The sequence below is a fragment of the Arvicanthis niloticus genome, chromosome 8, assembly GCF_011762505.2.
Source record: "Arvicanthis niloticus isolate mArvNil1 chromosome 8, mArvNil1.pat.X, whole genome shotgun sequence".
In the NCBI taxonomy this organism is placed as follows: domain Eukaryota; kingdom Metazoa; phylum Chordata; class Mammalia; order Rodentia; family Muridae; genus Arvicanthis; species Arvicanthis niloticus.
The window spans coordinates 42714485-42739366 of record NC_047665.1 but is presented as its reverse complement, the minus strand read 5'-3'; the positions used below and the strand labels follow the sequence as shown (position 1 = coordinate 42739366).

Genomic DNA, 24882 nt, shown 5'->3' with positions numbered 1-24882 from the left:
TAAGGCACTGTCTCAAAAACATAGAGCAGACTAAGAACAGCAGAAGGAACCTGTATCTCATATGGGCTCCCAGCATTGCCTCCTCAGCCTTCTGTCTAACGCACGCCTCCCGCATGCAACACGCAACACGAGAGACAGTATTCAGGTAGTTACTGCAAACGAGGACTTTACTCTGTGACACACACGTGGAAAATTCGGAAGGACGCGGGAGGAAGCGGAAGGGCTGAGACGCGGAAGGGGCCTAGCTTAAAATACACCCTAGAGTGACGTATTCACTTCTGATTGGCTGTTCGCTCACCACCCAATATTACGCCTCGGGATTGGCAGTGACTTTGGCGCGCCTTTTGCCTTTTGCAACTGCGCAGTTAATTGTTTACAAGTGGGAGGACAGGATGTCCACGCCATCTTGGAATGGCAAATCACTGCGGCTCCCAACACTTCTGTAGCCCCTTCACCTCATAGATCCACCAAGTAGGAATTTCCCATAATCCACAGACCCCTGCACTCATCAGTGGTCATGCTGTGTGTCTATACGCCGAACAACTAGATGCCTGAAAATTTTGAAATTTCGCTTCAGAGAAGTGCCTCATTTGGAGAAATGAAATTTTTTTCCTTATTTTATTCTTAGGTGAGAAACACAGTTTTGCATGCTCCATGTTAGTGAGTGAATTTCTGCAGCACACTTAACCATAGGTAGTTGCAGTTATTTCTAAGGACTGGGAGTCAGGAATGACTCTGTTCTCCTTTCAGAAAGTAGAAAGCCTCTGTCATTTAGTGCGTGACTTGAGTTTAGCTGATGACTGAGGTGATTTTATACTTAGAACAAAAATACACATTTGGTTTAGACTTCTTTACTTAGCATGCGTGACCATTTCTCTTTCTTTTATCTAATCTTAATACTCTTACCAATGAAATGTCTTTATCACTTGCTTCATGGTGGCTGAAGTTCAACACATTGCAGATTAATGTACCAGATAGCATTTAGAGAATCCGGGATTAAGTTGAAACCCAAGTTGCCTTAAATGGTCTCTAAACTGTGCAAACTGCTGGCCCAGTGTGGCTGGATGGTTTTCTTATTTTGTCTAGTAGCTGATCTCTGCAACTTTAATTCCATCTATCACCTCTGTGATTGGCTGGTTCCAAGGTTCACATCACGTTTTACTTCAGTATGTCTGCTTTAGAGCGATCCCTGACACTATTAAAATGTTGGTTCCAAAGGTGTTTTCACTGACCACTGCCCAGACATACTGAAAGCTCTCTGGGCACAGTTTGCTTCTGCTTTTGCCTACTGGTTGAAGGCGCAGGAATCCTTTGCTATATGACTGATACAAAGGAACTAGAATGGAATGTGAGAGTCGCAGTTGCTCTTCCTTACAGATAGGGACTTGGGGAGAGGCAACAAGACTGGAAGGGACCAGAAAAGATGGTGTAAGTTGTATGCCCTGCACTATGTTTGCCCGTAGAGTAGCAAAGAAAATTCTAGAAAAGGGCGGGGCTGTCTAATCATACAGATCTTAAGCCTTTAACTGTTGTTCTTGGTGGTATAGTGTACATGTTGCCTGCACTTCTCTGTGTTCTCAATTATATTATCCAATATGCCATCTATCTGAAGAAAAAAAAAAGTAAGGCATTAAATTCTGACATCTGTTGCTCTCTTCTGAAGAGACTACTGTCCAGTTACTGGCCTTCTGTGAGCTCAGTACACTGATTCTTACAGCATGCCTACACTGTTTGCTGCGTCCGCTGGAGGGCGGAAGCCTTTGCTACTGTGGCAGGATGAGGCCATGCCACAGCTGCAGATCCCAGCAGACCTGGTGTTCATCTGCAAAACACTGTATGTGGAAACACAGCACACTGCCTCAGGGGCCCAGAACCACATCTTCTCCCTCTCAGTGCCTCATCTGAAGTGCAGGTTCTGTCTTCTGTGACACTAGTTTCCTCTCAAGCCTTCCCTTCCAAGCCGTGAGCTGTGCAACCCAACAATTTGTTTGGTTTCTTTGTAATTTCTCTTGTCCTGATAATCTACTTAAATGTGAGCTTCTGTCACAATTAGGTTCGTGAACGACCTGTTTCAAACTACATTTTGCTCAAAAAACGACAAGACTTATTAAAACTATTAAAATCATTGTTCTGTGGTGTAGAATGGAATATAAGGAAAGATAAACTTTACTGGTTAATGTTATTTTGAAATAAAAAGCCAATAATTGCCAGAAGGTATTTTATAAATTTAGTCCATAAACATTTATTATTTTATGTATGTTCCTTAGAATAAATACAATTCAGAATTTTTTCTTTACATAAGTAGAAATAATATTTATTCTTTGTACATACATGCATTCTGATGCCATGTCTCTAGCCATCCTTTCTTTATTTTAGCATTAATATGAAAAATAAATAGCATTTTTGGATCTACAAACACTCTTCTTTTGTTGCCTTTGTGGAGAGAATAATGGAAAAGCAAGATTCCTTCTATGGTGTTTGAAGGCATTGTAGCTGCAGACACCTCCACACACTAACAATTCAGCAGGAAGTGTGTGTGTGTGTGTGTGTGTGTGTGTGTGTGTATTCATTTTCTTTTGTGGGTATTACTGGAGATGGAGAGGAATCATTGGATAGCACAGTTCAGTACTTAGAACTCTTCATTTTGAGTCACACCAAGTGTTGCTATTACTGTGGGTTTTGTTTCTCTAAGAAGAGTGTGTGGTGTAAGGGAATGACTCAACACAAGGAATGTTTTAGTTTTATCTAGATGTTGATAACTCCTATATTTCTATTATCCTGACTGTTAGTTTTGGTTGCATACCTCTTCCTTGTTACTCTAAGTGATCACGAATCCACAGTTGGTACTGTGCTAGCCTAGTGCCTCAGTGCTAAGCGCAGGGGAAGTCCTTCAGTCTTCTCTTGTTTTAATTGAGAACACATTAATGCTTCTATCCAGCATCTCAGAGATCATGAGATCTCTGTTATTTATGTAAGCATTGTAGATTAAGGAAATCGGGGTATAGAATGAAGATTTGCATAGCAGTGTCCTAATTTCTCTGTTCTGTGCCTTATAGCTAGTGTTTAAAATACCAGGCTTTGGTATAAATTCAGTTACCTTTAGGAGCCATTGCCTCACATTATCTGTCAGGTAGTCTGGGCAGGCCAGGTGATCTCCAGAGGGCGCAGACCTCACAGCTCAGCGTCCACCACTCCTTTGTGATTAATGCTGTTTTTCCTTGGGTGTGTTTAGCACACAGGCACAAATAGGCCTCCTCTTGGCCCTCATGAGAAGGGTTTCTGTAGCATTTCTGGATTATTGTTCTTTCCCCTGACATGTTGGCAAGGAAACTTCATGGAAGCACTTCAGTGACAGATGTGATTTAGTAAGACGGAACTCAGCTCCATTTATACCAGCATAGCAGGAACAGTGGCCACCAAATTCTATTGTTGATTTGCTTATTCTAGATGGATGACATTACCATCTTCTCTGTAAATGATGCCAGTGTGGACCCAATTAGATCATTCTCTCTCATGGCTTCTCACATTACACCCTGCACTGAAACATCCCTAGAAACTGCTACCCTGTCTACTCTGGACATTCTCTTCTCTGCACTGTGACTGATGTGGAAATGGTTCTTAAATCAGCTTATTTGTGACCATTTCCCTGCAACCTCTTTATCAAAACTGTTTCTGTGTTCCTTGATAGAACATCCTCAGCCCAAGCTTTTGGAAGGAAAGAGTGTTAGTGGGATAGCTGAACCAAAAACACCTCCTTTGAATGTGTCTCAGGACACTAAGCCCACTTATGTCATCCAGACAATGAGAAGGCAGAACTACTTTTCACTTAGACTGGGAATGGTGGCACCCCTTTAACCACAGTACTTAGGAGGCAGAATCAGGACGAACAAAGCTCAAAGTCATCGTCAGCTACATAGCAAATTTAAAGCCAACCTAGGCTTAAAAAGACTATCCCAAAAACACTTATGTCTTTTAAAGTTTATGCCAGTCATTTTTGGTCAGCTGTTCTAGTGTAGAAGTTAAATTATGAAGGTACCTGTAAGATAAGCAAGGACCCGAGAACCAGGGAACCTGATGAACAAGGAAAGAGAAAGGAGGAAGGACATTCTCTCGCCCTCCTTCCATCTGCACATCAGGTTTTACCTCTTCTCCTGTTTCTTCTTTCCAGATGAGGAAATTTTATACATAGAATCTAAAGTCCAGTTCAGTGGAAGTTATGACCCAGCTTTGCAGACTGCACAAGCATTCACTGTCGCTTCTAGCATGACACGCTGAGCTCTCCCAACTCAGGAAAAGAAAGTGTGTTCATCATAGATGATAACCCGAAGTGGAGCAAATACTCAGGACATCAGAGGCTGCCTGAATTACCAAACTTTTGGGTGAATCCCTCCTCAAAACTGTCTCTTCAAATGATGCTGATTTCTACTTTACACCATGGAGTCATCAGAACCAGTCTTTCCCTATTAAATAAGTGCGCACACCTTCCCCCCACTTCAGGAATGGGGATTAGACATGGTCCCTCACCCATGTTAAACAAGCAATCTAACACCGAGCTGTGTCCATAGCCTTGAAGTAAGGTCTCACTAAGTTATCTCTGCTGTACCGTAATTGTTTTTGAACTGGTGATCCTCTTTCCTTAGCCTTTGGAGAGTTGGGAATGTATTCAACTGACAGGCCTGACAGCGCTCCTTGTGTATGTGGTGGTTGCATTTGACTGTGTGAAAGCACTCCTCTGTGCTGGAACCTGACGAGGCAAAAGGGGAGCAGGGTATCTTCCTCTGCAACTGCCTTATTGTCTTGAGCCAGGGTCTCTTCTGAACCAGATTGCCATTTCAGTTAAGCTGACTGGCTAGCAAGCTTCTGGGATCTGCCTGTCCTCCTCCACCCCAGTCCCTCAAATCTGGGACTGTAGACTCGTGTGTCCATGCTTGGCTTTGATGTGGGTGCTGGGGATTTCGACTCAGGTTCTCGTGCTTGCAGAGTCTGGTCTTACACACAGAACCATTTCCTTAGTGTGCATATTTCTTAACTTATAATAACAATCTTTCTTCTTGAGTTTTAAGTACACTATTTTGAAAGCTTATTATTTTTCTCTGTATGTAAGTATGCAAAAATGTTTCAATAAAATGTCTAAAGCCAAAACCAAAGTAATGTTTTATAATAACAAAAGCATAACTTGTACTGTTTGCACTATTGCACCTCACCTATAAGAAAAAATAATTTTATCATTTTATTATTAAAGATAATCAATGTTAGGTTTTACTGTTTCAAAGAGTCTTCATGTGATGCAATGACACTTTTATTAACTTACCTAGTACAGTGGAGCACACATAACTTGCCATTTAGGGGTTCATTTTTTTTGTCTGTAATGTCAACTTTGAGGTCTGTTTCTGGGTGTATTTCCTGAGACAGATTTTTGTAAAGCACTTTCAGTGTTGCTTGGTGAAAGTGCTTTAACATGAGACACACTACAGTGCATATTTAGAATAGTATCATAATTCAGCACATACACAGTGTGTAATAATCACATCAGGGGAGTGAGCATTATTTCCATTTTAAGCATTTTTAAATGCATTGTAGCTGTGTCTTTGCCATCGTGTGCACCTTTATGCTCCATTTAACGGTGAATCTTTTCTGCCTTTTGTTTGCAGTGTCTCAGTTTGAAACTGAGTTCTACATTAGTGGACTTGCACCTCTCTGTGATCAGCTTGTTGTACTTTCCTATGTAAAGGAGGTTTCAGAAAAAACGGTAATTATCTTCTCCCCAGGGACGGAGGGATATGGAAGAGTTGGCTTTTAGCATCACACCCAGGTCAGGCTACCTGTCGGGGAGATTGCTATAATCCAAGCAGAACTTCCCGACCTATGAAGTAAGCCTAGCAGAAATTACCCTGCAGACTAGCATCTCTACCTTCAGAAGGCCCGCTCACTGCCTGCCTTTGTTCCCTTTGCTGCACAAAGAAGACAGACTTTTCTTCTTCTTTTTTTTTTTTCTTTTTCCTTCATCACTTGATATTTCAGTTGAAAGAAATGAAGGATTCCTCATGCTGAAAGGTGAGGAAACTAAGCTTCCATTGCATTAGCAGAGAGGATAGCAATGAAGCTGATTGGTGCAACAGCTGGGGTCCCAGTGCTCAGAGGGACTTTCTGAAAGCTCAGCTCCTTCTTTCCTGGAGTCCAGACATGCCTACCTCTCAGAGGCCTGAGGATCCCAGGGAGCTAGATGATTCCAGGTCCTGCTTTAAAAGGGATTGTTGCTCCTTCAGTTATTCGTGCAGGTGATAGACATTGCAATGTGTTGCTAGCGGAAAGCAGCAGAGAAAACCAAATTTGGTTTTGATGTCATTGGAATGAAGCTCTCATCTGGGACTTAGTGACAGCCAGGCTCCCTTTAAAGCCCAGAGTAGTGCCGTTCCCAGTTTGCCTCCTGTTAGAGCTCAGGGGCCCTGCTGGAACTAGAGAGAAGCAGCCTCAGGGCCTGAGGAGGGAGAGCTTGTTGTAAAGGGTTTCCTTTTGGGTGCTATATATAGAAGAAATTGCAATTGATTCTCTAGCCCTTCACAGTAAGCAGTCAGGTGAAGTGTAAACTCCCTGTTTGTCTTCTTTTCTTCCTCTTCCTCTTCTTCCTTCTTTTCTTCCTTCTTCTCCTCCCCCTCCTCTTTCTCCTCCTTCTCTTCTGCCTCCCTCTTTGTCCCCTCAAATGGCAAAGAGTAAAATAGGGAGAAAAGCCCAGGGAGCCCTTGTTGAGAAGTGGTGGCTGCACTTGAGCCTTTCTCTGAGAGAACACTTGCATTAGGAAGCCATCACTATAGTAACTGAAGCTCTGGGTGCCCATGTTGCTAGGCAATGAAACGCTATAGACATAAGTGAACCCTCAAACTGCCTAAAATCAATAGGGTTGGCTTCTAGCCCTATTGCAGGACATCAGTTTATTATTATTTTATTTATTTTTTGAAAATACGGAAAGGCAGAGGCTCCTGGGGGAGTTAAGAGCAGTGTTTTCTGATGAGGACTGTGGGGCAGATTGAGGATGTGATTGAAGGAAACAAGGGAAGAAGCAATAAAATTGGAAAGGGGAAAGCCTAATAAACAACTGGTCAAAAAATAAAAAGGAAAAGAAAAAAGAAACCTGGGAAACGTGTGTTAATAAAGGGTATGAGAAAGGAGAAAACCGTAGGAAGGCTATCCTCACAGGGCAGACTCCACAAGAATGGCTTTTCAGAGGAAGATGAGCCTAGGAAGTGACTTAGCATGTGGCATATGGAGATTCACTTTCTATAACATCAGTGTGTGGTTTCAGTTCTTAAGTACGGAATAATGATAAAATTGGGGCAGATGAACAGCAGTTTCAGGCACACCGTTACCAATTTCTGTTTTCATATTGAAAATCTGTATCTGTTAGATGTTCATTGGCTACTTCTATTGGCTTTTCATTAACAGCCTCAAGTGTTTCCCGTGTGATGCCTTCTGTGCACACATCTGTCTCCACTCTGGCAGTCACTGGTCCCTCGAGGGCCTCTGTCCTTCTGTACGTTATTTTACTCACTTCACATGTGTGTGTGTGTGTGTGTGTGTGTGTGTGTGTGTGTGTGTGTGTGTGGTTTTCCTTGTGAGCCTGTTTAGAAGCTTCATGCTATTCTACCCAGCTAAAGTACCCTAATTTGTTAATTTGTTAAGCTGTTCCCCAATTCTCTGCTTTTCTTTCCTTCATTGATAAGGCACAGGTTTTAAGAATTGAAGTTTCCTCAACTACTAGGGGATGGTGATAAAACTAAATTGATGCTCTTGAGAAGCTCATAGATAAGAACCTGGGCCATACAACTGGGAGCAAGGGCTGTAAAGTGACACAGGTCACGTTAGTTACAGGTTCCTTCACACATATAAAGGAAATTTTCTTCTTTCCTAACCCCAGTGTTAAGTCAGGATCAAACTTCAGGGTTTTCCTACATACTTAGTAGGTGCCCTGGCCCTGAGCTACACCCAGTGCCCTCAAAGCTTCATGTATGATTTAGTAAATTTCAACTATTTTTCATTTTGTCATGATTTTGACTTTTTTTTTTTTATCATTTTCATTGCAGCCATTTTAACAAAATATTTCTGTCTTTTCCCTCCATTTTTTGTTAAAAATTGATATTTTTTCTTCATATTTTTTCAAAGCTCTGATAAATTATGGTATATATAGTTGAGTGTCAGTAGATGTAGCCCCATTGTGAGATACAAGGCTGGTATAATGGCTTCTTGGTTAACAAAAGTGCTTAGAGAAATCCACATTCCATTGTTTTAAGTAAAAGACAGAACTTTGAGGTTTATTTCTCTCCTTCCCACTCCATACCAGATCCAAATATGTGTGCTGTTGCTGTTTTGCAGGTTGATGGCAGGTGGGGTTCATGCCTGTCAGGCCCATATCCCCAAAGCACAAAACCAAATCAGAACCCACTTAGTCCAGAAGTCTAGGGTTGACCATAAGTTTCAGTTTTTCCAAACATCCCAGCCTTACCATTGACTTATTTAACTTTAATTTTAATTGTTTAACCCCCAGTCTCTGTGTATAAAACTGAAAATAATAAAGTTTAGTCACTTTCCAGGTTTTGTTTGAGAACTCAGTGAGTGAGTGATCTGTGTATCATAGCCCTTGCTCCTCAGACCTGTCAGCTCACCTCTCTTGGAAACTGTAGTCACTGGCTATTTATGCTAACTATAGTAAAATCAAATTGAAAATTGAGTTCCCCCTTCACACTAGCCGCACTGCTCTTGGTAAACAGGCATCTGCAGCCGCGGTCTTCTATATCAGGTGATGGACATGCGGGCAGTTCCACCTCTCAACAAGATCTCATTTAGAGATGGATTTTAATCTCTGGCTTTTGGGCATTCCTAATACGTTTTCTCATATTAGCAGTGATTTGAATAGTGAACTCATTTTTAATACCATTTTGCCATTCTTTATAATTCATGTAGCTGTAGTGTAGCTGTGTTTGCTACTGTTTGACCACAGATGCATTCCTTTTTCACACTGCTGTGATGAAATACCGGGTAAAAGCAACTGGAGAAAAGGTTTACTTTGACAGGACAGCTTATCTTGGTGGGGCCCTCTGATGGCTGCTGATCACACCACATCCACCATCCAGAAATAGAGAGATAGAGCTGATGCTTGTGCCTTGTGTTCTTTTTTTTAGTCCAGGACACAGCACAAGGATGGTTTAGCCCACATCAGTAGCAGGGAACTCTTCCTTGTTCACTTAATTCTGGTAACATCTTCATACAGGAATGCAGAAATATGCTTCCGTGATGATTCTAAATACTGTCAAGTGATAAAGATTCTCAGCAGCTACCACTGCTTTATGGTTGGACTCTGTGCCATTCATAAGTGTCATAATTTTGTGTATTTCACAAAACGATCACAAAATAAGATAGGATTAGGTGGCTGCTTGTGACAAGCTTTTAGAACTGAGGTTGTGTTTGTGCTAAAATGATAAATTTAAAACAAGTATGGATCGTTTGTTCATTTGCATAACCTAAGAAACATAAATAAAATGAGCCTTCTCTTATTTTTCTCCTAGGAAAGAGAATACTGTGCAAGACCTAGACTGGACATCATCCAACCACTTCCAGAGACTTGTGAAGAGATCTCATCTGATGCTTTGACAGTCAGAGGCTTTCAGGAGAATGAATGTAGGGATTACCACTTAGGTGAGGCAGCAGAGATCTGCTTGTATGCCTTCTTAAGCTTATTCTGTTCAGCTTCCCCGAAGGGAACTTAAATATAGGTAATGACAGGACTTTGGGCTGGACTCTGCCAGTAAGAGCCAGGGTTCTAGATTCAGAAATATTACATATCTTGTCTGAGTGCTCATAGCAAAAAGGAATGTTAGACATAGGACAGGAACCAAGGTGAGAAATTTGTTTTTTGTTGTGTTTTTCTGTGTTGTTCCATCAAATCAGCTAGTCAGCTAGCTGTTTGCTATGCTGACAATAAAACCCTTGGCTTTAAACATGCTACATAAACATTGTCACCCAGCACATCCCAGCCCTGTTCTGTTGAAGTTACATTTAACTTGATATCAAACAAAATGAATCTGGTTTCCCTCTCAGTCCAAACCTTGTGTTGCTGGAAGGTTTGCAGTGCAGGCAAACCTAAGTGGCAGTGAGTCCTTCTGCTTGGAACTGAGTGCTGAGAGATGGGAAGAGTCACACCCCATCATAGGGACTACAGCATATTTGCAGGGTGGGTGGGTGAATACATTTAATCAATGCTCAGGAGCAAAAGGACCACTATAGCTCTTTAGTCCTGCCTAGCAAGTCCATCGTCACATCCTTGTAAAATGCACTGAGGAAAAAGAAATACTTTAAGCTATTTAGAAATTTTCTCCTGCTTTATAAACAACAGACATCTTATGAAAATATTTTTAGTTTTCATTTGGACAAAAAAATGATGTGTGACTCTACGTACATCTGGTCCTTCTTATATGAATCCTCTAATTAGTTAAAAACTGTAAGAGTATATTTTGGATTTTACAAAAACAATTAAGATTCAGAACTGAAAACATAGAGTCTGAGTATTTTGCTCAGAGCAAACTTGGTCGTATGCTTAGAAACCCTTTGGAGAGGTTTTATAATTGAATTCTGTAGGAGATGCTCAGCACTGGCAACATGTTGAAATGGCAGATTGTGTCCCCAGGGCTTGGGCATCTGTCAGTTATGCATTAGATGGCCTTGACCCTGGTGAAGAGAAAACATTTATTGTTAAATGTGAGATGTAATTGTTCTGTAAGATTAGAGCAGTACTGTAAGTGTCCATAAATAAGGTTTACACACAGTAGATGAAGTCCAGCATGCGCTACCACGGTCAGTTCAGATTCTGTTTGTTCATCTGAAGTCTGAATGGTAATGTAGTAAACTTACATTTTTAAGCCTATCTTATTTGTGCTTGTTAATTTATAGTCATTTCTTCTAGCTCTTTCTCCTTGCTTCTCTTTTGAATAGTTTTACACTGTGGTGCATTTAAGAGCAGTCCATGTTGCCATGCTCACCCTCCTTGAACTTTCCAGCAGAGTCAAGCACACTTGGCTGCAGAGATAGATAATTGACAGTTGAGTCTAAAATTGTAGGCTAATTCCATCCCCTGATACTATTGCCACTATGGAGTCACCCAAGCTGTCCTCTCTCTTTTTCCTTCAAGAATACTCTGAAGGGGAATCACTCTTCTACGTCGTGAGTCCAAGAGATGTCGTCATCGCCAAGGAACGAGACCAGGATGATCATATCGACTGGCTCCTTGAGAAGAAGAAATATGAAGTAGCTTTGATTTTACTTTCTTGAAAGTATTGACTTGTCTAAAAGCAGAAATGAAAAAAAGATTTTTATAGTAAATCTTTCATATTGAGTTAGTGTGCTCCAAACCAAAAAATATGTTACAATTTCTCTCTCAGAAATTAATGAACAAAAAGCATGCAGTTGAGTTGATGAGCTTTCCTGTTGGTGGTGTGTTGAGGAAGGATGTATGGTTCAGAGCGGGAGTCAGAGCTGACATACTGAAGTTTTGGTGATTATTTCCCTAAAGTGTTTCAGAGTTTTCTCTTTGGATATGTTGGTAAAATTGCTTATTTTGTGTAAGGGAAACATACCAAATTTATTCTTACTTAGAATGGTTTGAACTAATTTGGATAAAACAATGCTGTCTACTTCCCTGAGCTTAGATAAGCTATTACCATATTGCTTTAGGTTCATTCGTTTTTTTAGTGTTTCTTATATTTAGTTAGTTCCTTATTTGTGTGTGTGTATCTATGTAAATGTATGTACATGTATGTGTGTATCTATGTAAATGTGTGTACATGTATGTGTGTGTATCTATGTAAATGTGTGTACATGTATGTGTGTGTATCTATGTAAATGTGTGTACATGTGTGTGTGTATCTATGTAAATGTATGTACATGTATGCGTGTGTATCTATGTAAATGTGTGTACATGTATGTGTGTGTATCTATGTAAATGTATGTACATGTATGCGTGTGTATCTATGTAAATGTGTGTACATGTGTGTGTATCTATGTAAATGTATGTACATGTATGTGTGTGTATCTATGTAAATGTGTGTACATGTATGTGTGTGTATCTATGTAAATGTGTGTACATGTGTGTGTATCTATGTAAATGTATGTACATGTATGCGTGTGTATCTATGTAAATGTGTGTACATGTGTGTGTGTATCTATGTAAATGTATGTACATGTATGCGTGTGTATCTATGTAAATGTGTGTACATGTGTGTGTGTGTATCTATGTAAATGTGTGTACATGTGTGTGTGTATCTATGTAAATGTGTGTACATGTATGCGTGTGTATCTATGTAAATGTATGTACATGTATGCGTGTGTATCTATGTAAATGTGTGTACATGTGTGTGTGTATCTATGTAAATGTATGTACATGTATGCGTGTGTATCTATGTAAATGTGTGTACATGTGTGTGTGTGTATCTATGTAAATGTGTGTACATGTGTGTGTGTATCTATGTAAATGTGTGTACATGTATGCGTGTGTATCTATGTAAATGTATGTACATGTATGCGTGTGTATCTATGTAAATGTATGTACATGTATGCGTGTGTATCTATGTAAATGTGTGTACATGTATGCGTGTGTATCTATGTAAATGTGTGTACATGTGTGTGTGTGTATCTATGTAAATGTGTGTACATGTGTGTGTGTGTATCTATGTAAATGTGTGTACATGTGTGTGTGTATCTATGTAAATGTGTGTACATGTGTGTGTGTATCTATGTAAATGTGTGTACATGTATGTGTGTGTATCTATGTAAATGTGTGTACATGTGTGTGTGTGTATCTATGTAAATGTGTGTACATGTATGCGTGTGTATCTATGTAAATGTGTGTACATGTATGTGTGTGTATCTATGTAAATGTATGTACATGTATGCGTGTGTATCTATGTAAATGTGTGTACGTGTGTGTGTGTATCTATGTAAATGTGTGTACGTGTGTGTGTGTATCTATGTAAATGTGTGTACATGTATGTGTGTGTATCTATGTAAATGTGTGTACATGTATGTGTGTGTATCTATGTAAATGTGTGTACATGTATGTGTGTGTATCTATGTAAATGTGTGTACATGTATGCGTGTGTATCTATGTAAATGTGTGTACATGTATGCGTGTGTATCTATGTAAATGTATGTACATGTATGCGTGTGTATCTATGTAAATGTGTGTACATGTGTGTGTGTGTATCTATGTAAATGTGTGTACATGTATGCGTGTGTATCTATGTAAATGTGTGTACATGTATGTGTGTGTATCTATGTAAATGTGTGTACATGTATGTGTGTGTATCTATGTAAATGTGTGTACATGTATGTGTGTGTATCTATGTAAATGTATGTACATGTATGTGTGTGTATCTATGTAAATGTGTGTACATGTGTGTGTGTATCTATGTAAATGTGTGTACATGTATGCGTGTGTATCTATGTAAATGTGTGTACATGTATGTGTGTGTATCTATGTAAATGTGTGTATATGTATGTGTGTGTATCTATGTAAATGTGTGTACATGTGTGTGTGTATCTATGTAAATGTGTGTACATGTATGCGTGTGTATCTATGTAAATGTGTGTACATGTATGTGTGTGTATCTATGTAAATGTGTGTACATGTGTGCTTGTGTGCTTATACTTGTGTACCTGTAGAGGTCAGAAGATGGTACGGTATGTCCTCTACCGCTCTCCACTTACTCTTTTTGAGGCAATCTTTCCCTGAATCCAGTCCTCAAGTCTTCTCTGCTAGTCTAGAAGACAGCAAGTGTGGCTAGCCTCTCTATCACTGCCCTCAGAACTGGGCTTATAGGCATTTGGAGAGACAACTGGCTTGCTACATAGATGCTGGGATCTGAACTCTGCTCGTCATAAATGCAAAGCAAGCACTCTTAACTGCGGAGCCATCTCTCCAGCCCCTAGATTAAGTAAAATTTTATAAAATTTGTTTATGTGTTAAATATTTATGTGAAACTAATACTCATGAAACATATATACAATTTCCATAAGCTTAATTGTAGACATGAAAACTTATGTACATTCTTTACATTTATTGAAACTTGAATGACAAGTGCTCCTTATCCAGTATTTGTCACAAAGACTTAGAATGACAGGTATCCTTTTTTTCCTTGAAGCCTAAGAGATTTTGTTACACGTTGACTTGTATGTGAAATGTGATTCCACGATCTTAATGTAGAAATGCGTTCAAGTGGGAATTAAATAAAAAAAATCTTCCTTTGCACTTCCTTTGTCTCCCACTCAATCCAGTTCTCTCTCTCTCTTTTTCCCCATGGCCCTTCTCATGATGCTTCTGCAAACAGGAAGCTTTGATGGCAGCTGAAATTAGCCAAAGGAACATTAAAAGACATAAGATACTGGTAAGTTCAGCTTCATTATTTAAGCATACCTGTCCTTACTAACTCATAAGGAAGTAGAGTGATTTGGAAAGAACAACAAGTTCTTTGTGTGTGTTCATAATTTGTTTTGTACTAATTCTTTTAACTGGGAGGGCAGAATATTTCATTTTATCCAGTCAGTTTCTGCTTGTAAACAAGAGACTTGAACACCTGCTAGGATGTAGCTTTAGGAAATTTGGAAACTGCATTTGTTCAATGCTCTTTCAATACTAAGCTCTCTAGTTGACCGTGTGGAAGCCTCTTTAAATCATAGGTAAAATCACATTATCACAAAATGTATCACGACTGGTCTCTTCAAACTAGATTGCTTTGGTATAGCCCTGATAACAAATTCAATTGCTTTTGTTATGGAGACTATTCTAGGAAATCAAATACATTTTTATTACATTTTGGAGGCTGGAAAAGTACAATGGCTAGAAACCAATTTCTTTGCTAAGTGTGACAGTGAATTTGCAGGCAGAGACCTGACATGAAATCATATCCTCCACATGTTAAGACTCTTGTAGTTACATCATTGAGCCCATTGCCCTTGTTTACAAAAGAATACTAGAAACTTAGCCTTCTGTGGGTAGTTGGGTTTCCATACAAATTTCTATTACTTTCTTCATCTTAAAATTCTCTGTAAAACTGTGTGTATAAACCTTAGTTCCTGAAGAATGCAAAACAATAAACTAATAAAAGGAAGAGAGAAAATGAGATATTTTCTTTTTAGGCACAGTTGAGGAAAATAGTAATTCTTTGGAACTGAAGAGGGCCTTGTAACCACTACTGTGGTATATCGAAAGTACAGAGACCGAAGGGGTTCAGGCTTCTAGTTATGTGGTGCAGTTGAATGAACTAACTATATATGTAATTTTAACAATTACGGTATAGGTAAAGCTAGACTAGATTCTTAAAGCAAATACCTATTTAAAACATGGTTCTGATTTTGAACATGCAGAAGATCATTTAACCTCTTGTTTTAATGGCAGAGTAATGGAGAGAGGATCAGAGGGAGGCCATCTGGGATGAAGATCACTTAAGAGAAGCCTCAGTGTAGTTTGTACAGTAAGATGAGGTCTGCTTAGGGCAGTGTAAGTGAAGATAAGCTGGTGGAATCAAAGTCGATAGAGTACTGCCAGCAGCAAACACATCAGCCTTCCATTGGGTTTGGAGAGGGCTACTCATGGCAAATATGTAGGGTTGGAGAACAGAGGATCAGAAATGCAGTAGTTTAAAGGATATTCATACAAAACACAGTGAGAAGAAGGAGCAGTAGGCTGTGTGCTGGGAGCTGACTGGAGCCCATTCAAAAGAAAGGGAGTTAAATGTTTGTGTAACTAACTGAGCAGGTCAAAAAGGCAGACAAGTTCAGCTGCTGGTAATTACCCTAGATTTGGTAATATGAAAGAATTCTCTGCTCATATTATTTATTCTCCCTGTGGCGTAGGGAGTTAAAGTAGTCATGTGAAAACTCGCAGTGTGCCCCAGTGTCAGGTGATGCTTATAGTGTTCTATGAGAGACATTTAGAAATGCTTGTGCTAGGACAGAGTGTAGAGTTGGCATTAATAGTACAGGGCAAGAGGAAATGCCCAGAATGAGTGACACAATAAGAGAAAGACTGACAGAATGAATTGGAGATAGGACATGCCCACCTCTCATGAGAGCAGCACAGGAAAGAGAAGCTATTTAAAACAGCACAAGGGAGGGTCAGTCAGTTGGGAGTCAGTACAGTGAGTGCAGTGCATGGAGTTGAGTTCATTCATGAGCTCATGCAGTTCAGTGCAGGCCAGCAGAGGCAGCTGAAGCCAGAGGATGAGAAGGAGCCAAAAGATTAGAACAAATTGCCAGAGTTATTACTTTGAGGCCAAACAGAGCAATTTGGTGAGCCACTGAGAGAAGCCAGATTGAATCAGTCAGCTTGGAGACGAGCCAGAACAGAAAAGTTGAACCAGCCAGCCAGAGTTCAGAAAGAACTAGAAAGATTGAGCTTATTCAGCAATAATCACAGAGGCTGGAACATTCTAGGCCTAGATTAGATTGCATGGAGGCTAGAAGCTTACAGGCCTAGGCCTAGGGATAGGTAGAGCAGAGAAAGAAACACACAGGGCTCAGCCCAAGCCATGTGTCTGTACAGCTTGAGGAGAGCTCTCATCTCAACCCTTTATGTGAAGAAAAAAAGTCACATGTACATCTGGCACCCAACAGAGAAGCTTTGGCTTTAAAAACTGGCAAAAGGGCCAGTAAGATGGCTCAGTGGGTAAAGGTGCTTACCACCATGGCTAAGTGTTGAGCCGAGTTTGATTTTTGAAATCCACTTGGTGGAAGGAAGGAACCAACTTTCACAACATGTCCTCTGATCTTTACTATGGCACAGATGCACACTCATGTTTATATGCATACACCCACACATAAACAGATACAAACATCCACATTCAAAAAATAATATTAAATACACTGATACAAAAAGAAAACCCTCGGATACTAAGATCAGTGGTCTGATTTTAGAAAATTCCTTTAAGTGTGAAATATAACTTCTCATCTAGTAGTCATTAAGGAAGACATTTAATAGTCTAAAAATGATGGTATTTCTATTTATATTAATTATGCATAGAACTTTTTCTACAGCACAGTGTAACTTCTTTCAAGATATTCAGAGATAACTCTGGTGTCTAAGACCAAGTGCTATACACACTCACCAGGTATGGGTTCCATCTCATGGAATGGGCCTTAATTCAAATCAGATATTGGTTGGTGCTCCAGCAAGTTTTGTGCCATTACTATACAATCATATCCTGAAGGCAGGTCACCACTGTAAATAAAAGGGTTTGTAGCTTGGTTGCTGTTTACCTTTCTCCTTTGGTGGTATGCAAAGTATTTTCTTGTACCAAGAACACTAGCCAGTAGGAGTTAAGCTTTCTGTGGGCACCAGCTTGACTTCTCCGTGTTCAGTGAGTTGTGTAGATACTGTCTTCAGCAAGGAGGCCTTACTGTCAGTTTGTGAAGAGCAACTTACAGCGTTAGCATCATCTCAAGGTGTTTGGGTGCTCCTCTGAGACCCGTTGGCCAACAGTAGAATTAGGTATAACCCATTTCTGGTACTGAAGCTTCATTTGGTACCCTGAAATGTTCAGTTTGGGCTCTGTCTCCCCTATTATTTGCAGTTTTATTTACGTCACCCTCATTGATGTATATGTGTTAGGAAGCTTCTATTGTATTAGGTTTCCATACTGCCACTTAAATGGCCTTGATTTTAGCTGTCTGTCTCCACCTCCCCTAGGATGATAGCCTGCCACTTCATTTTTCTTGCATGTTTTTAGTCTTCTTCTGGAAAAGGCCACATTTAAGAGAAGACACTGGAAACAGACCTTTATATCCAGTGACAACTTTAGGCTGTGTTTCTAGTTTCAGGGACTTTCTCTGGAAAGATATTAGAAGATTTTCACATGGAAACAGGCTAGTACTCTAAAACTAAATTATTAAAATTTATATAAAGCAAATAAAAATGCATTTAAATGTAAATGTGCTGAAGGGTGATGTCACCCAAGCTGTGACATAGACAGATATTGCCAGTGCTTCTCACAGAACCCTGTGTCCTGTCTACTCAGAAACTGACACTCAGCTCTTCAGGTGTTCTAGTTGCATTGTTCATTTACTTTGTTCGCCTTTCTATAGGATATTGGGTTGGCATATGTAAACCACCTGGTGGAGAGAGGAGAGTATGACATGGCTGCACGGTAATAATGACTTCCTCAAGTTATTTATGGCTGATGGTAACAACAAAAATAAGTGGACTTTTGTTTTGCAATTGACTTTTTTTTCATATCTTTCTAAAGGATATAAAAAGGCTTGGTGTAAGACACTAGCCTCCTGCATAGAATTAAAGGACTGTGCATTTTAGCTGGATTGTCACCTTCTACCACATAACCTCAGTCCCAGTTCCCACAGCATAGCCTGCAGTGAGCAGACAGTCTACCTATAGACTCGTGTTAAAGGAGACACTGAAATTAGAATGCCTTCTCCATCACTCTAGAGAGAGGAAGCAGACTTGCCTACAGCTCTTAAGGGAAGCGCTCTGTGTACCCTCCAGTTTCTAGGGCCAATTTTGTTACACATTCCTTTGGAAAAAATTTATAGCAAAGTACATCTGCATACAGTTCAAAGACAATGGTTTTTCACAAAAGTGTAGTAACTAAATGAAAATGATGAAGCCTGTAAGATGCCTTCAGACCTTTCTCCAGTGCCCTGAATTGTTTGAGACTCAGTCCTGCAAATAATGTAGTAGGCTGGGCATCTGATTTTCTAAGTCTGTTTTTTATCCACTGTTTAAAGCTGACCTGGCAGAAGCTGACACGTAAGCTGTAGTGAGTTTCCCTACACAAGTCCAAACCAGCAGTGCTTTCTGAATAAATAGATGACAGGGGAAACCCCAGTCATCTGAAAGAGGTCCATTTTTCCCATAGCTATTTTGTATAGCTTTCATGATTTCCATCAACTCCATGTCTAGTTGAGTCATGGCAACACCTTCATGTTCATTAACACTGAAGCCCTGTCTGAGCTCTAGGAAGAGGTTTACCTAAATTGCTGGGGAAATGTCCACTTACTCTGTCTCTGTTCCTTCATTTACATTTTATTTCTTCCTGCATTGTTTTTGCTCCCAGAAAATGCCAGAAAATTCTTGGGAAAAATGCATCCCTCTGGGAATACGAAGTTTACAAATTTAAAGAAATTGGGCAGCTTAAAGTAAGTTATTTTTATCTTAACCTTTAAGTTCTGAACTACACTTTATTAAAATGGGAATAAAATTGAGGCAAAGCAATTTGTGGTTGGGAAGTATGGATTATCTTGAAAGAAGAGTTAAGCTTTATGTTTTATTTGTATCAAATGTGTACATGTCCACCATGTACTGCTGTGATTCAGGGGCTGTGCTTAGGCGTGATCTTGGGGAGCAGTTATAATTTCATTTAATAGACTTTACAGCATAACACCTTTTAAATTTACTTAAGAATTAAATTAATTCTCTCTCTCTCTCTCTCTCTCTCTCTCTCTCTCTCTCTCTCTCTCTCTCTCCTTTTTCTTTTGTTGTGTTGGGCTCAACCAAGGGCTTCAAAAATGTTAGGCAAGTGATGTGCTGATGAGGTTCTTCTCAGCACTCAACTAATCCATCACCTGCAAGAAGACAGGTTAAAGCGCTTGACTGTAGCTCTCTTGATAATCTCTACAGCTGGGGCACAGCATGCAGACCAGTCAGCCAGTTTTTATTTGTTTGAAGGGTTTTTTAATTTTCATCATCTATAAGCCTTTTGAATACTCTATTGAAATTAAGAATATATTGTTAAAATTTGTATCATTTTTTTAAAAGTTAAATTATAAAGAAATAGGCTTTAATGTGGTATTGTCATACACTGGTGGCATTGTCATACTCTGGTGGCAGTGTCACATGCTGGTGGCATGCTTGCTTCATAAGATGGTTAGGTTTTAAAGTATTAATTGATGTGTTACACCAAGTATAAGGAAAGTTAAAAGAAATAGTTATTTTTCTAATTGGATTTTTATGAATTAAGAAGAAAAGAATAAAGATTAATGCAACCACTTTTGTATTATTGATTCTTACATACACACACACACACTTTCAAAAATATTTTGTAGCTTCCTGTTAGGTAACAGTGTTTATTTGAATCTTTTCCTAATGTTCCAAAGTTTTCTGATACCTAAAATGTCTAAGATTAAAACTATGCTGTTATGTTGTCTGCATGTTTACCACTCCTGAAAGGACTTTTTCTTCCTCCTCAGGCAATTAGTCCCTATTTACCTCGAGGGGACCCAGTTCTGAAACCACTCATCTATGAAATGATTTTGCATGAATTTCTAGAAAGTGATTATGAGGTAAGGAATTCTCCTACAAACAAGGCTTGTTCTCAGTATGTGTTATGAAGCCTAGAAATTTGACTGGTTTATGCCTTCACGTTGGTGTAATATGGATTTCATATAAAGTGATTTTAAATTATATCACCCAAATTATCCTACTAAATCTTGTCCTATCAGAAACCTGTTCTGGCTGTGGCTGAAGAAAGTCAGCCTGTCTTGACTGTTGGGCTTGGAGACTTTCTCCTGTGCGTTGTGTCATGTTTGCTTCATTAGTACCACTGAGAAAGAAATAATTTTTATTGTCATTAAACTATAGAAATAATTTAAGTATTATTTTCCATTTTTCTCATCTTTAGGTTTAGTTTTAAATGAGTGATCGATCACATAACGAATCAAGTAGCAGTGTTTCATAAGAAACACATAAGAACTCCCCATGAGAATTTCTGTCCTGTACAAATACTAAAGATCAGGTTGCAAAAACCAAAAGCAAATGGAAGAAATCTAGGCCCAGTAGTGCACCCTTATAACCCCAGCTACTCAGAAGCCAAGACAGGAGAATGTGAGTTTGAGCCAACCCATCCTCACCTGTCCTCAGAAGTGGTGAGCCACTTCTCTGGAGTCCCAACTTTTCCATTTTCTTTTCTTTCATTTTGCCAGTCAGGAAGTTCTCTAAACCTTGGCATGGAACCTTTCAATTTATGGAAAGTTCATTGCATAGGCATGATGACTAACAAAAAGGATAGAAAACCTAGAGAGGCCTACTGTGGTTACTCAGCATTCATCCTTCATGGGTAAGGTGCTGGACCCTGTGAAGGTGCTCTTATAACCCACTAACTTGTCATGGCCTGCTCTGGGGAGTGGATAAAGAGCAAGAGAGGGCAGATTGTGAACATTACAGTACCACACTATGAAAAGTGTTCTTTTTCTGCTGTTCTTCTCTCGTAGGGCTTTGCCACATTGGTCAGAGAGTGGCCTGGAGATCTGTATAACAATTCTGTGATAGTTCAAGCAGTTCGAGACCACCTGAAGAAGGACAGTCAGAACAAGACTTTATTGAAAACACTGGCAGAACTGTGAGTATGGTTTAGTTCTTGAAATCTCAGAATGGGGACGAGGCCTTTTCATTTTCCTGTATCTACTCTTAATTGGAATCCTTGTTTTAAGTCTTAATGAGTAACTAGAGATGAATGTAAGAAGCTGCATATAATATGATCTATTTGCCAGAAGAATGCAATGGTATGGATGAGTCCTGGTGAGGAGACAGAAGAGTATCAGGCTCCCTCAGGCTCTCCCAGTGAGCCACGTTCTGGATTCTATTATTCTTAAGTCTACAAGTCTGTTACTTTTTTTCTGAACCAGAATCTTTATCTGCAAAATTACAGGGCACACTCACTTTGTTATAGAGATACTTTCAGATTTGAATATTGTGGCTTAGCAAGTGATGTTTGATGAATATTTTTTGTTTGGGGGCACTCCCTTCTGGCTTTGTGCCATATGTCTGAAACAGAAAGATGATCTAGACCCTCAAGGAGCCTCAGTATAGGGCACGAGATGGTGTACCACAGACCATTCAGAGAAGGAAGGGCTGCTGCATGCCTTCCTCAGGACCACAAACCTCACACTGCCCTCACTGATCAGTTCTGTCAGAGTTGGAGAAAAGGATGCACGGTGAGAAAAGGACACATGAGACTTGGCACCGGGGAGTCATGGATGTGGCATCCTAATGGAGAGCGCTCTGTTTTCTATCAGAAGCGTCTTCTGCTGTCACTGGATTCTTTAACACTGTTAGTATGAACAGCAGGGTAATTTCTGGTCAACTGGCTTTCCTCACCTACATGAAGGATTTAGTGTGAAAACATTGTTTCAAAGGAAAAACATGTTTCAGCTTTATGCAGCACCCCTATAAATGAGCTTCTGAAATATAACCCATTTGTCAGCTGAACACTATACAGGAATTCAGACCAATTCCTCTATTGATTAAGAAGGGCTTTTCCTTCATTCTGGACCATAGGTTCATGTCTGGAATATAGATTTCTATACAACGCAGAGGCTGAAGCTGCAAGAAGAAAAAGTAATTACTTGAATATTATACATTTTTGTAAATTTGGTGAGAGGAAAGGCAGGCTTCTGAAAAGAGTACCAGGGGACCATGTATTTTAAGTCTCAGTGAAGACTTGCCATAGTAAACTCTTTGAACAACTATTTCAGCTTTTATGATTATGAAACATAATCTCTGTGCATTTTAATTATTACCATTAATAAGTATTAATTTTTTTATTACCAGGTACACCTACGACAAAAATTATGGCAATGCTCTGGAAATATACTTAACATTAAGACATAAAGATGTCTTCCAACTGATACACAAGCATAACCTTTTCAGCTCCATCAAGGATAAAATTGTTTTATTAATGGATTTTGATTCAGAGGTAATACTTTTCTTATTTCTATGTATTAACTATTAACTATTCAAAGGTTTAATCAGTAGCTACCTGTCTAAGTGAGTCACATACTTAACTATATGCTGGCCATGGTTGGTACCCTCTGACACACCACACACTGTCCATATTATTTTAGCCACTGGCATTCTGAAGGCCTTTCTCTGCATGGTTATTGAGAAAGCCATTGCAGCTAACTGCCAGGCCCTTTTCTTGTGGTGTTGGTGGGAGAGAGCTGGGGTCAAACCCAGGGCCTTGTATATAGTATAGTAAGCACAGCTTCTTCCATTGAGCTCTTCCAACAGCAATGTAGTGCTTTAGCAGAGGTATTTGAACTTTAAAAACAAAAACAATCCAAATGATTCATAAGAGAGAAAAATAACCTATGCTTTGGTTTATTGCACTGTTTTAATCTTTGTCTCAACATGAAAATTTAAATCAATTTCTGTTTAGAGTCTAAACATTAGACCCTGTCCTAGTGTGATTTTGTGGTGATAAAGACTATGGCCAAAATCCACTCGGAAGGAAAAGGTTGGCTTGACTCTGTCCCCATCCATTGAGGGAAGCCAAGGCAGGAACTCACAATCTGAATCTGGAGTCAGGAGCTGAAGCAGAAACCATGGAGCAATGTTGCTTACTGCCTTGCTCCTCCTGTTTGCTCAGTTAACTTTCTTATACACTCTGCACAGCTCACAAGAGGTTTCACAAAGTGATACATTCTCTCTCTCTCTCTCTCTCTCTCTCTCTCTCTCTCTCTCTCTCTCTCATCTCTCTCTGTCTCTTTCTTTCTCTCTCTCTCCTTTCCTTCCTCCCTTTCCTTACCTCTTTCTCTTCCCTCTCCAACTCACCCTCTCTCCCTTTCTCTCTTTCTTTTCCTCTCTGCCTCTGCCTGTCTCTTCCTTTCCCTCCTTTGCCTGTCCCCAGTCATTGTAAAAATGAATCTAATTAAAAGTACTAACACAAGACTTTCATTTGGAAAATAAATTATAAAGTATTCTCTACAAGCTCCAGAAAGATGAGCACATTTTCACAAGGAACACAGGACACCTGAGGATGTTCTGTGCAGCAATATATACTTGAGGATGCTCTGTGCAGCAGTACTCTTCACAACAACTTCTCAGAGTTGCTTCTGGTCAGTTGGGGCTATCGGCCTACAGAGAGTCATGCAGCCCCAGACATTCAAGAGTGTGTGTGGGGTGGGAGTGGTGGGGGGAAGATTCTGAATATAAGGAATACAAAGAAGCATGTCATTGAGGAAGGAAAGGAGATGGCAGCTCAGGAACAGGCACACTTTCTTGTATCTCCAAAAATTGAAGAAAATTATGGAAAGGCAGCAGAAGATCACAGTGTTAGTCAAGTATAAAAGACAAGATAAACACAGAAGTGTGGGATGCTAGGCCACAAGAACACCTACGGACTTTCACCCAGAGCACTGAACAAAGCTGCAGGGAACAGGGGAGTTCTTCCTTCCCCTCTGACAAGTCAAAGAACAGAGTAAAGGAAAACTCTAGAAGAAAAGAGAGCAAAACAAAATCAAAAGACCAATAAGCTATATGGAACAGACACTAGGAAACTACTACCTGGGGCAAAGAACCAGCAAATCCTAGGAGAAGCTAGTCAAAGCACAGGGCGAGAAACAGCAACAGCAAAAGAAAAATGTCTTAAGTACCCCTGCAACTCCCATAGCCTGCCCACTACCCACCAGGACATTTGAGCCAGAGCACAGCAGAGCCATGGGAACTCTACATAGGTGACCTGAACTGAGATGGAGGAGAGCAGACCTTCTCAAGCTAAGCCCAAAGCCTGACAAATAAATAGCCTGAGTTCTGGTAAGGCAGGCAAGCCTGTCCAGCAAAGCAGCAAATGAAGTTACAAAATTGGCCATATCAGGGCTTCAGACATGAAATCCTTTGGGGGAAGAATGGCCATCCCAACCACCATAAAGTAGTGGGAGAGGAGGATGCAGACATATTCTTAGGTTAGGAAACTCCTAAGGCAAGAGCTCTGATACTAACTGACACGTGCAGAAATTCAACCCAAGTCGCTTCTTTGAACTCCACTGAGAGAAACTGTATAGCAGCCATCTGGTGTAACGGGTTTGATCTGCAGCTATAGTACAAATAACAGGGCT

The 24882-nt window shown here is 39.9% G+C and overlaps 1 protein-coding gene across 4 annotated transcripts in view; it reads left to right on the top strand.

The window, feature by feature from the left end:
* Vps41 (VPS41 subunit of HOPS complex) overlaps positions 1 to 24882 on the top strand; it is a 153511-nt gene that overhangs the window by 100829 nt on the left and 27800 nt on the right. For all 4 annotated transcript variants that reach the window (XM_034510345.2, XM_034510346.1, XM_076939332.1 and 1 more), the window contains 9 exons: positions 5652 to 5749; positions 9558 to 9687; positions 11177 to 11292; positions 14370 to 14426; positions 18121 to 18182; positions 19107 to 19188; positions 20239 to 20331; positions 21259 to 21386; positions 22598 to 22742. In XM_034510345.2, coding sequence (XP_034366236.1) covers positions 5652 to 5749; positions 9558 to 9687; positions 11177 to 11292; positions 14370 to 14426; positions 18121 to 18182; positions 19107 to 19188; positions 20239 to 20331; positions 21259 to 21386; positions 22598 to 22742 — 911 coding nt within the window. The remainder of the gene's footprint in view (positions 1 to 5651; positions 5750 to 9557; positions 9688 to 11176; positions 11293 to 14369; positions 14427 to 18120; positions 18183 to 19106; positions 19189 to 20238; positions 20332 to 21258; positions 21387 to 22597; positions 22743 to 24882) is intronic.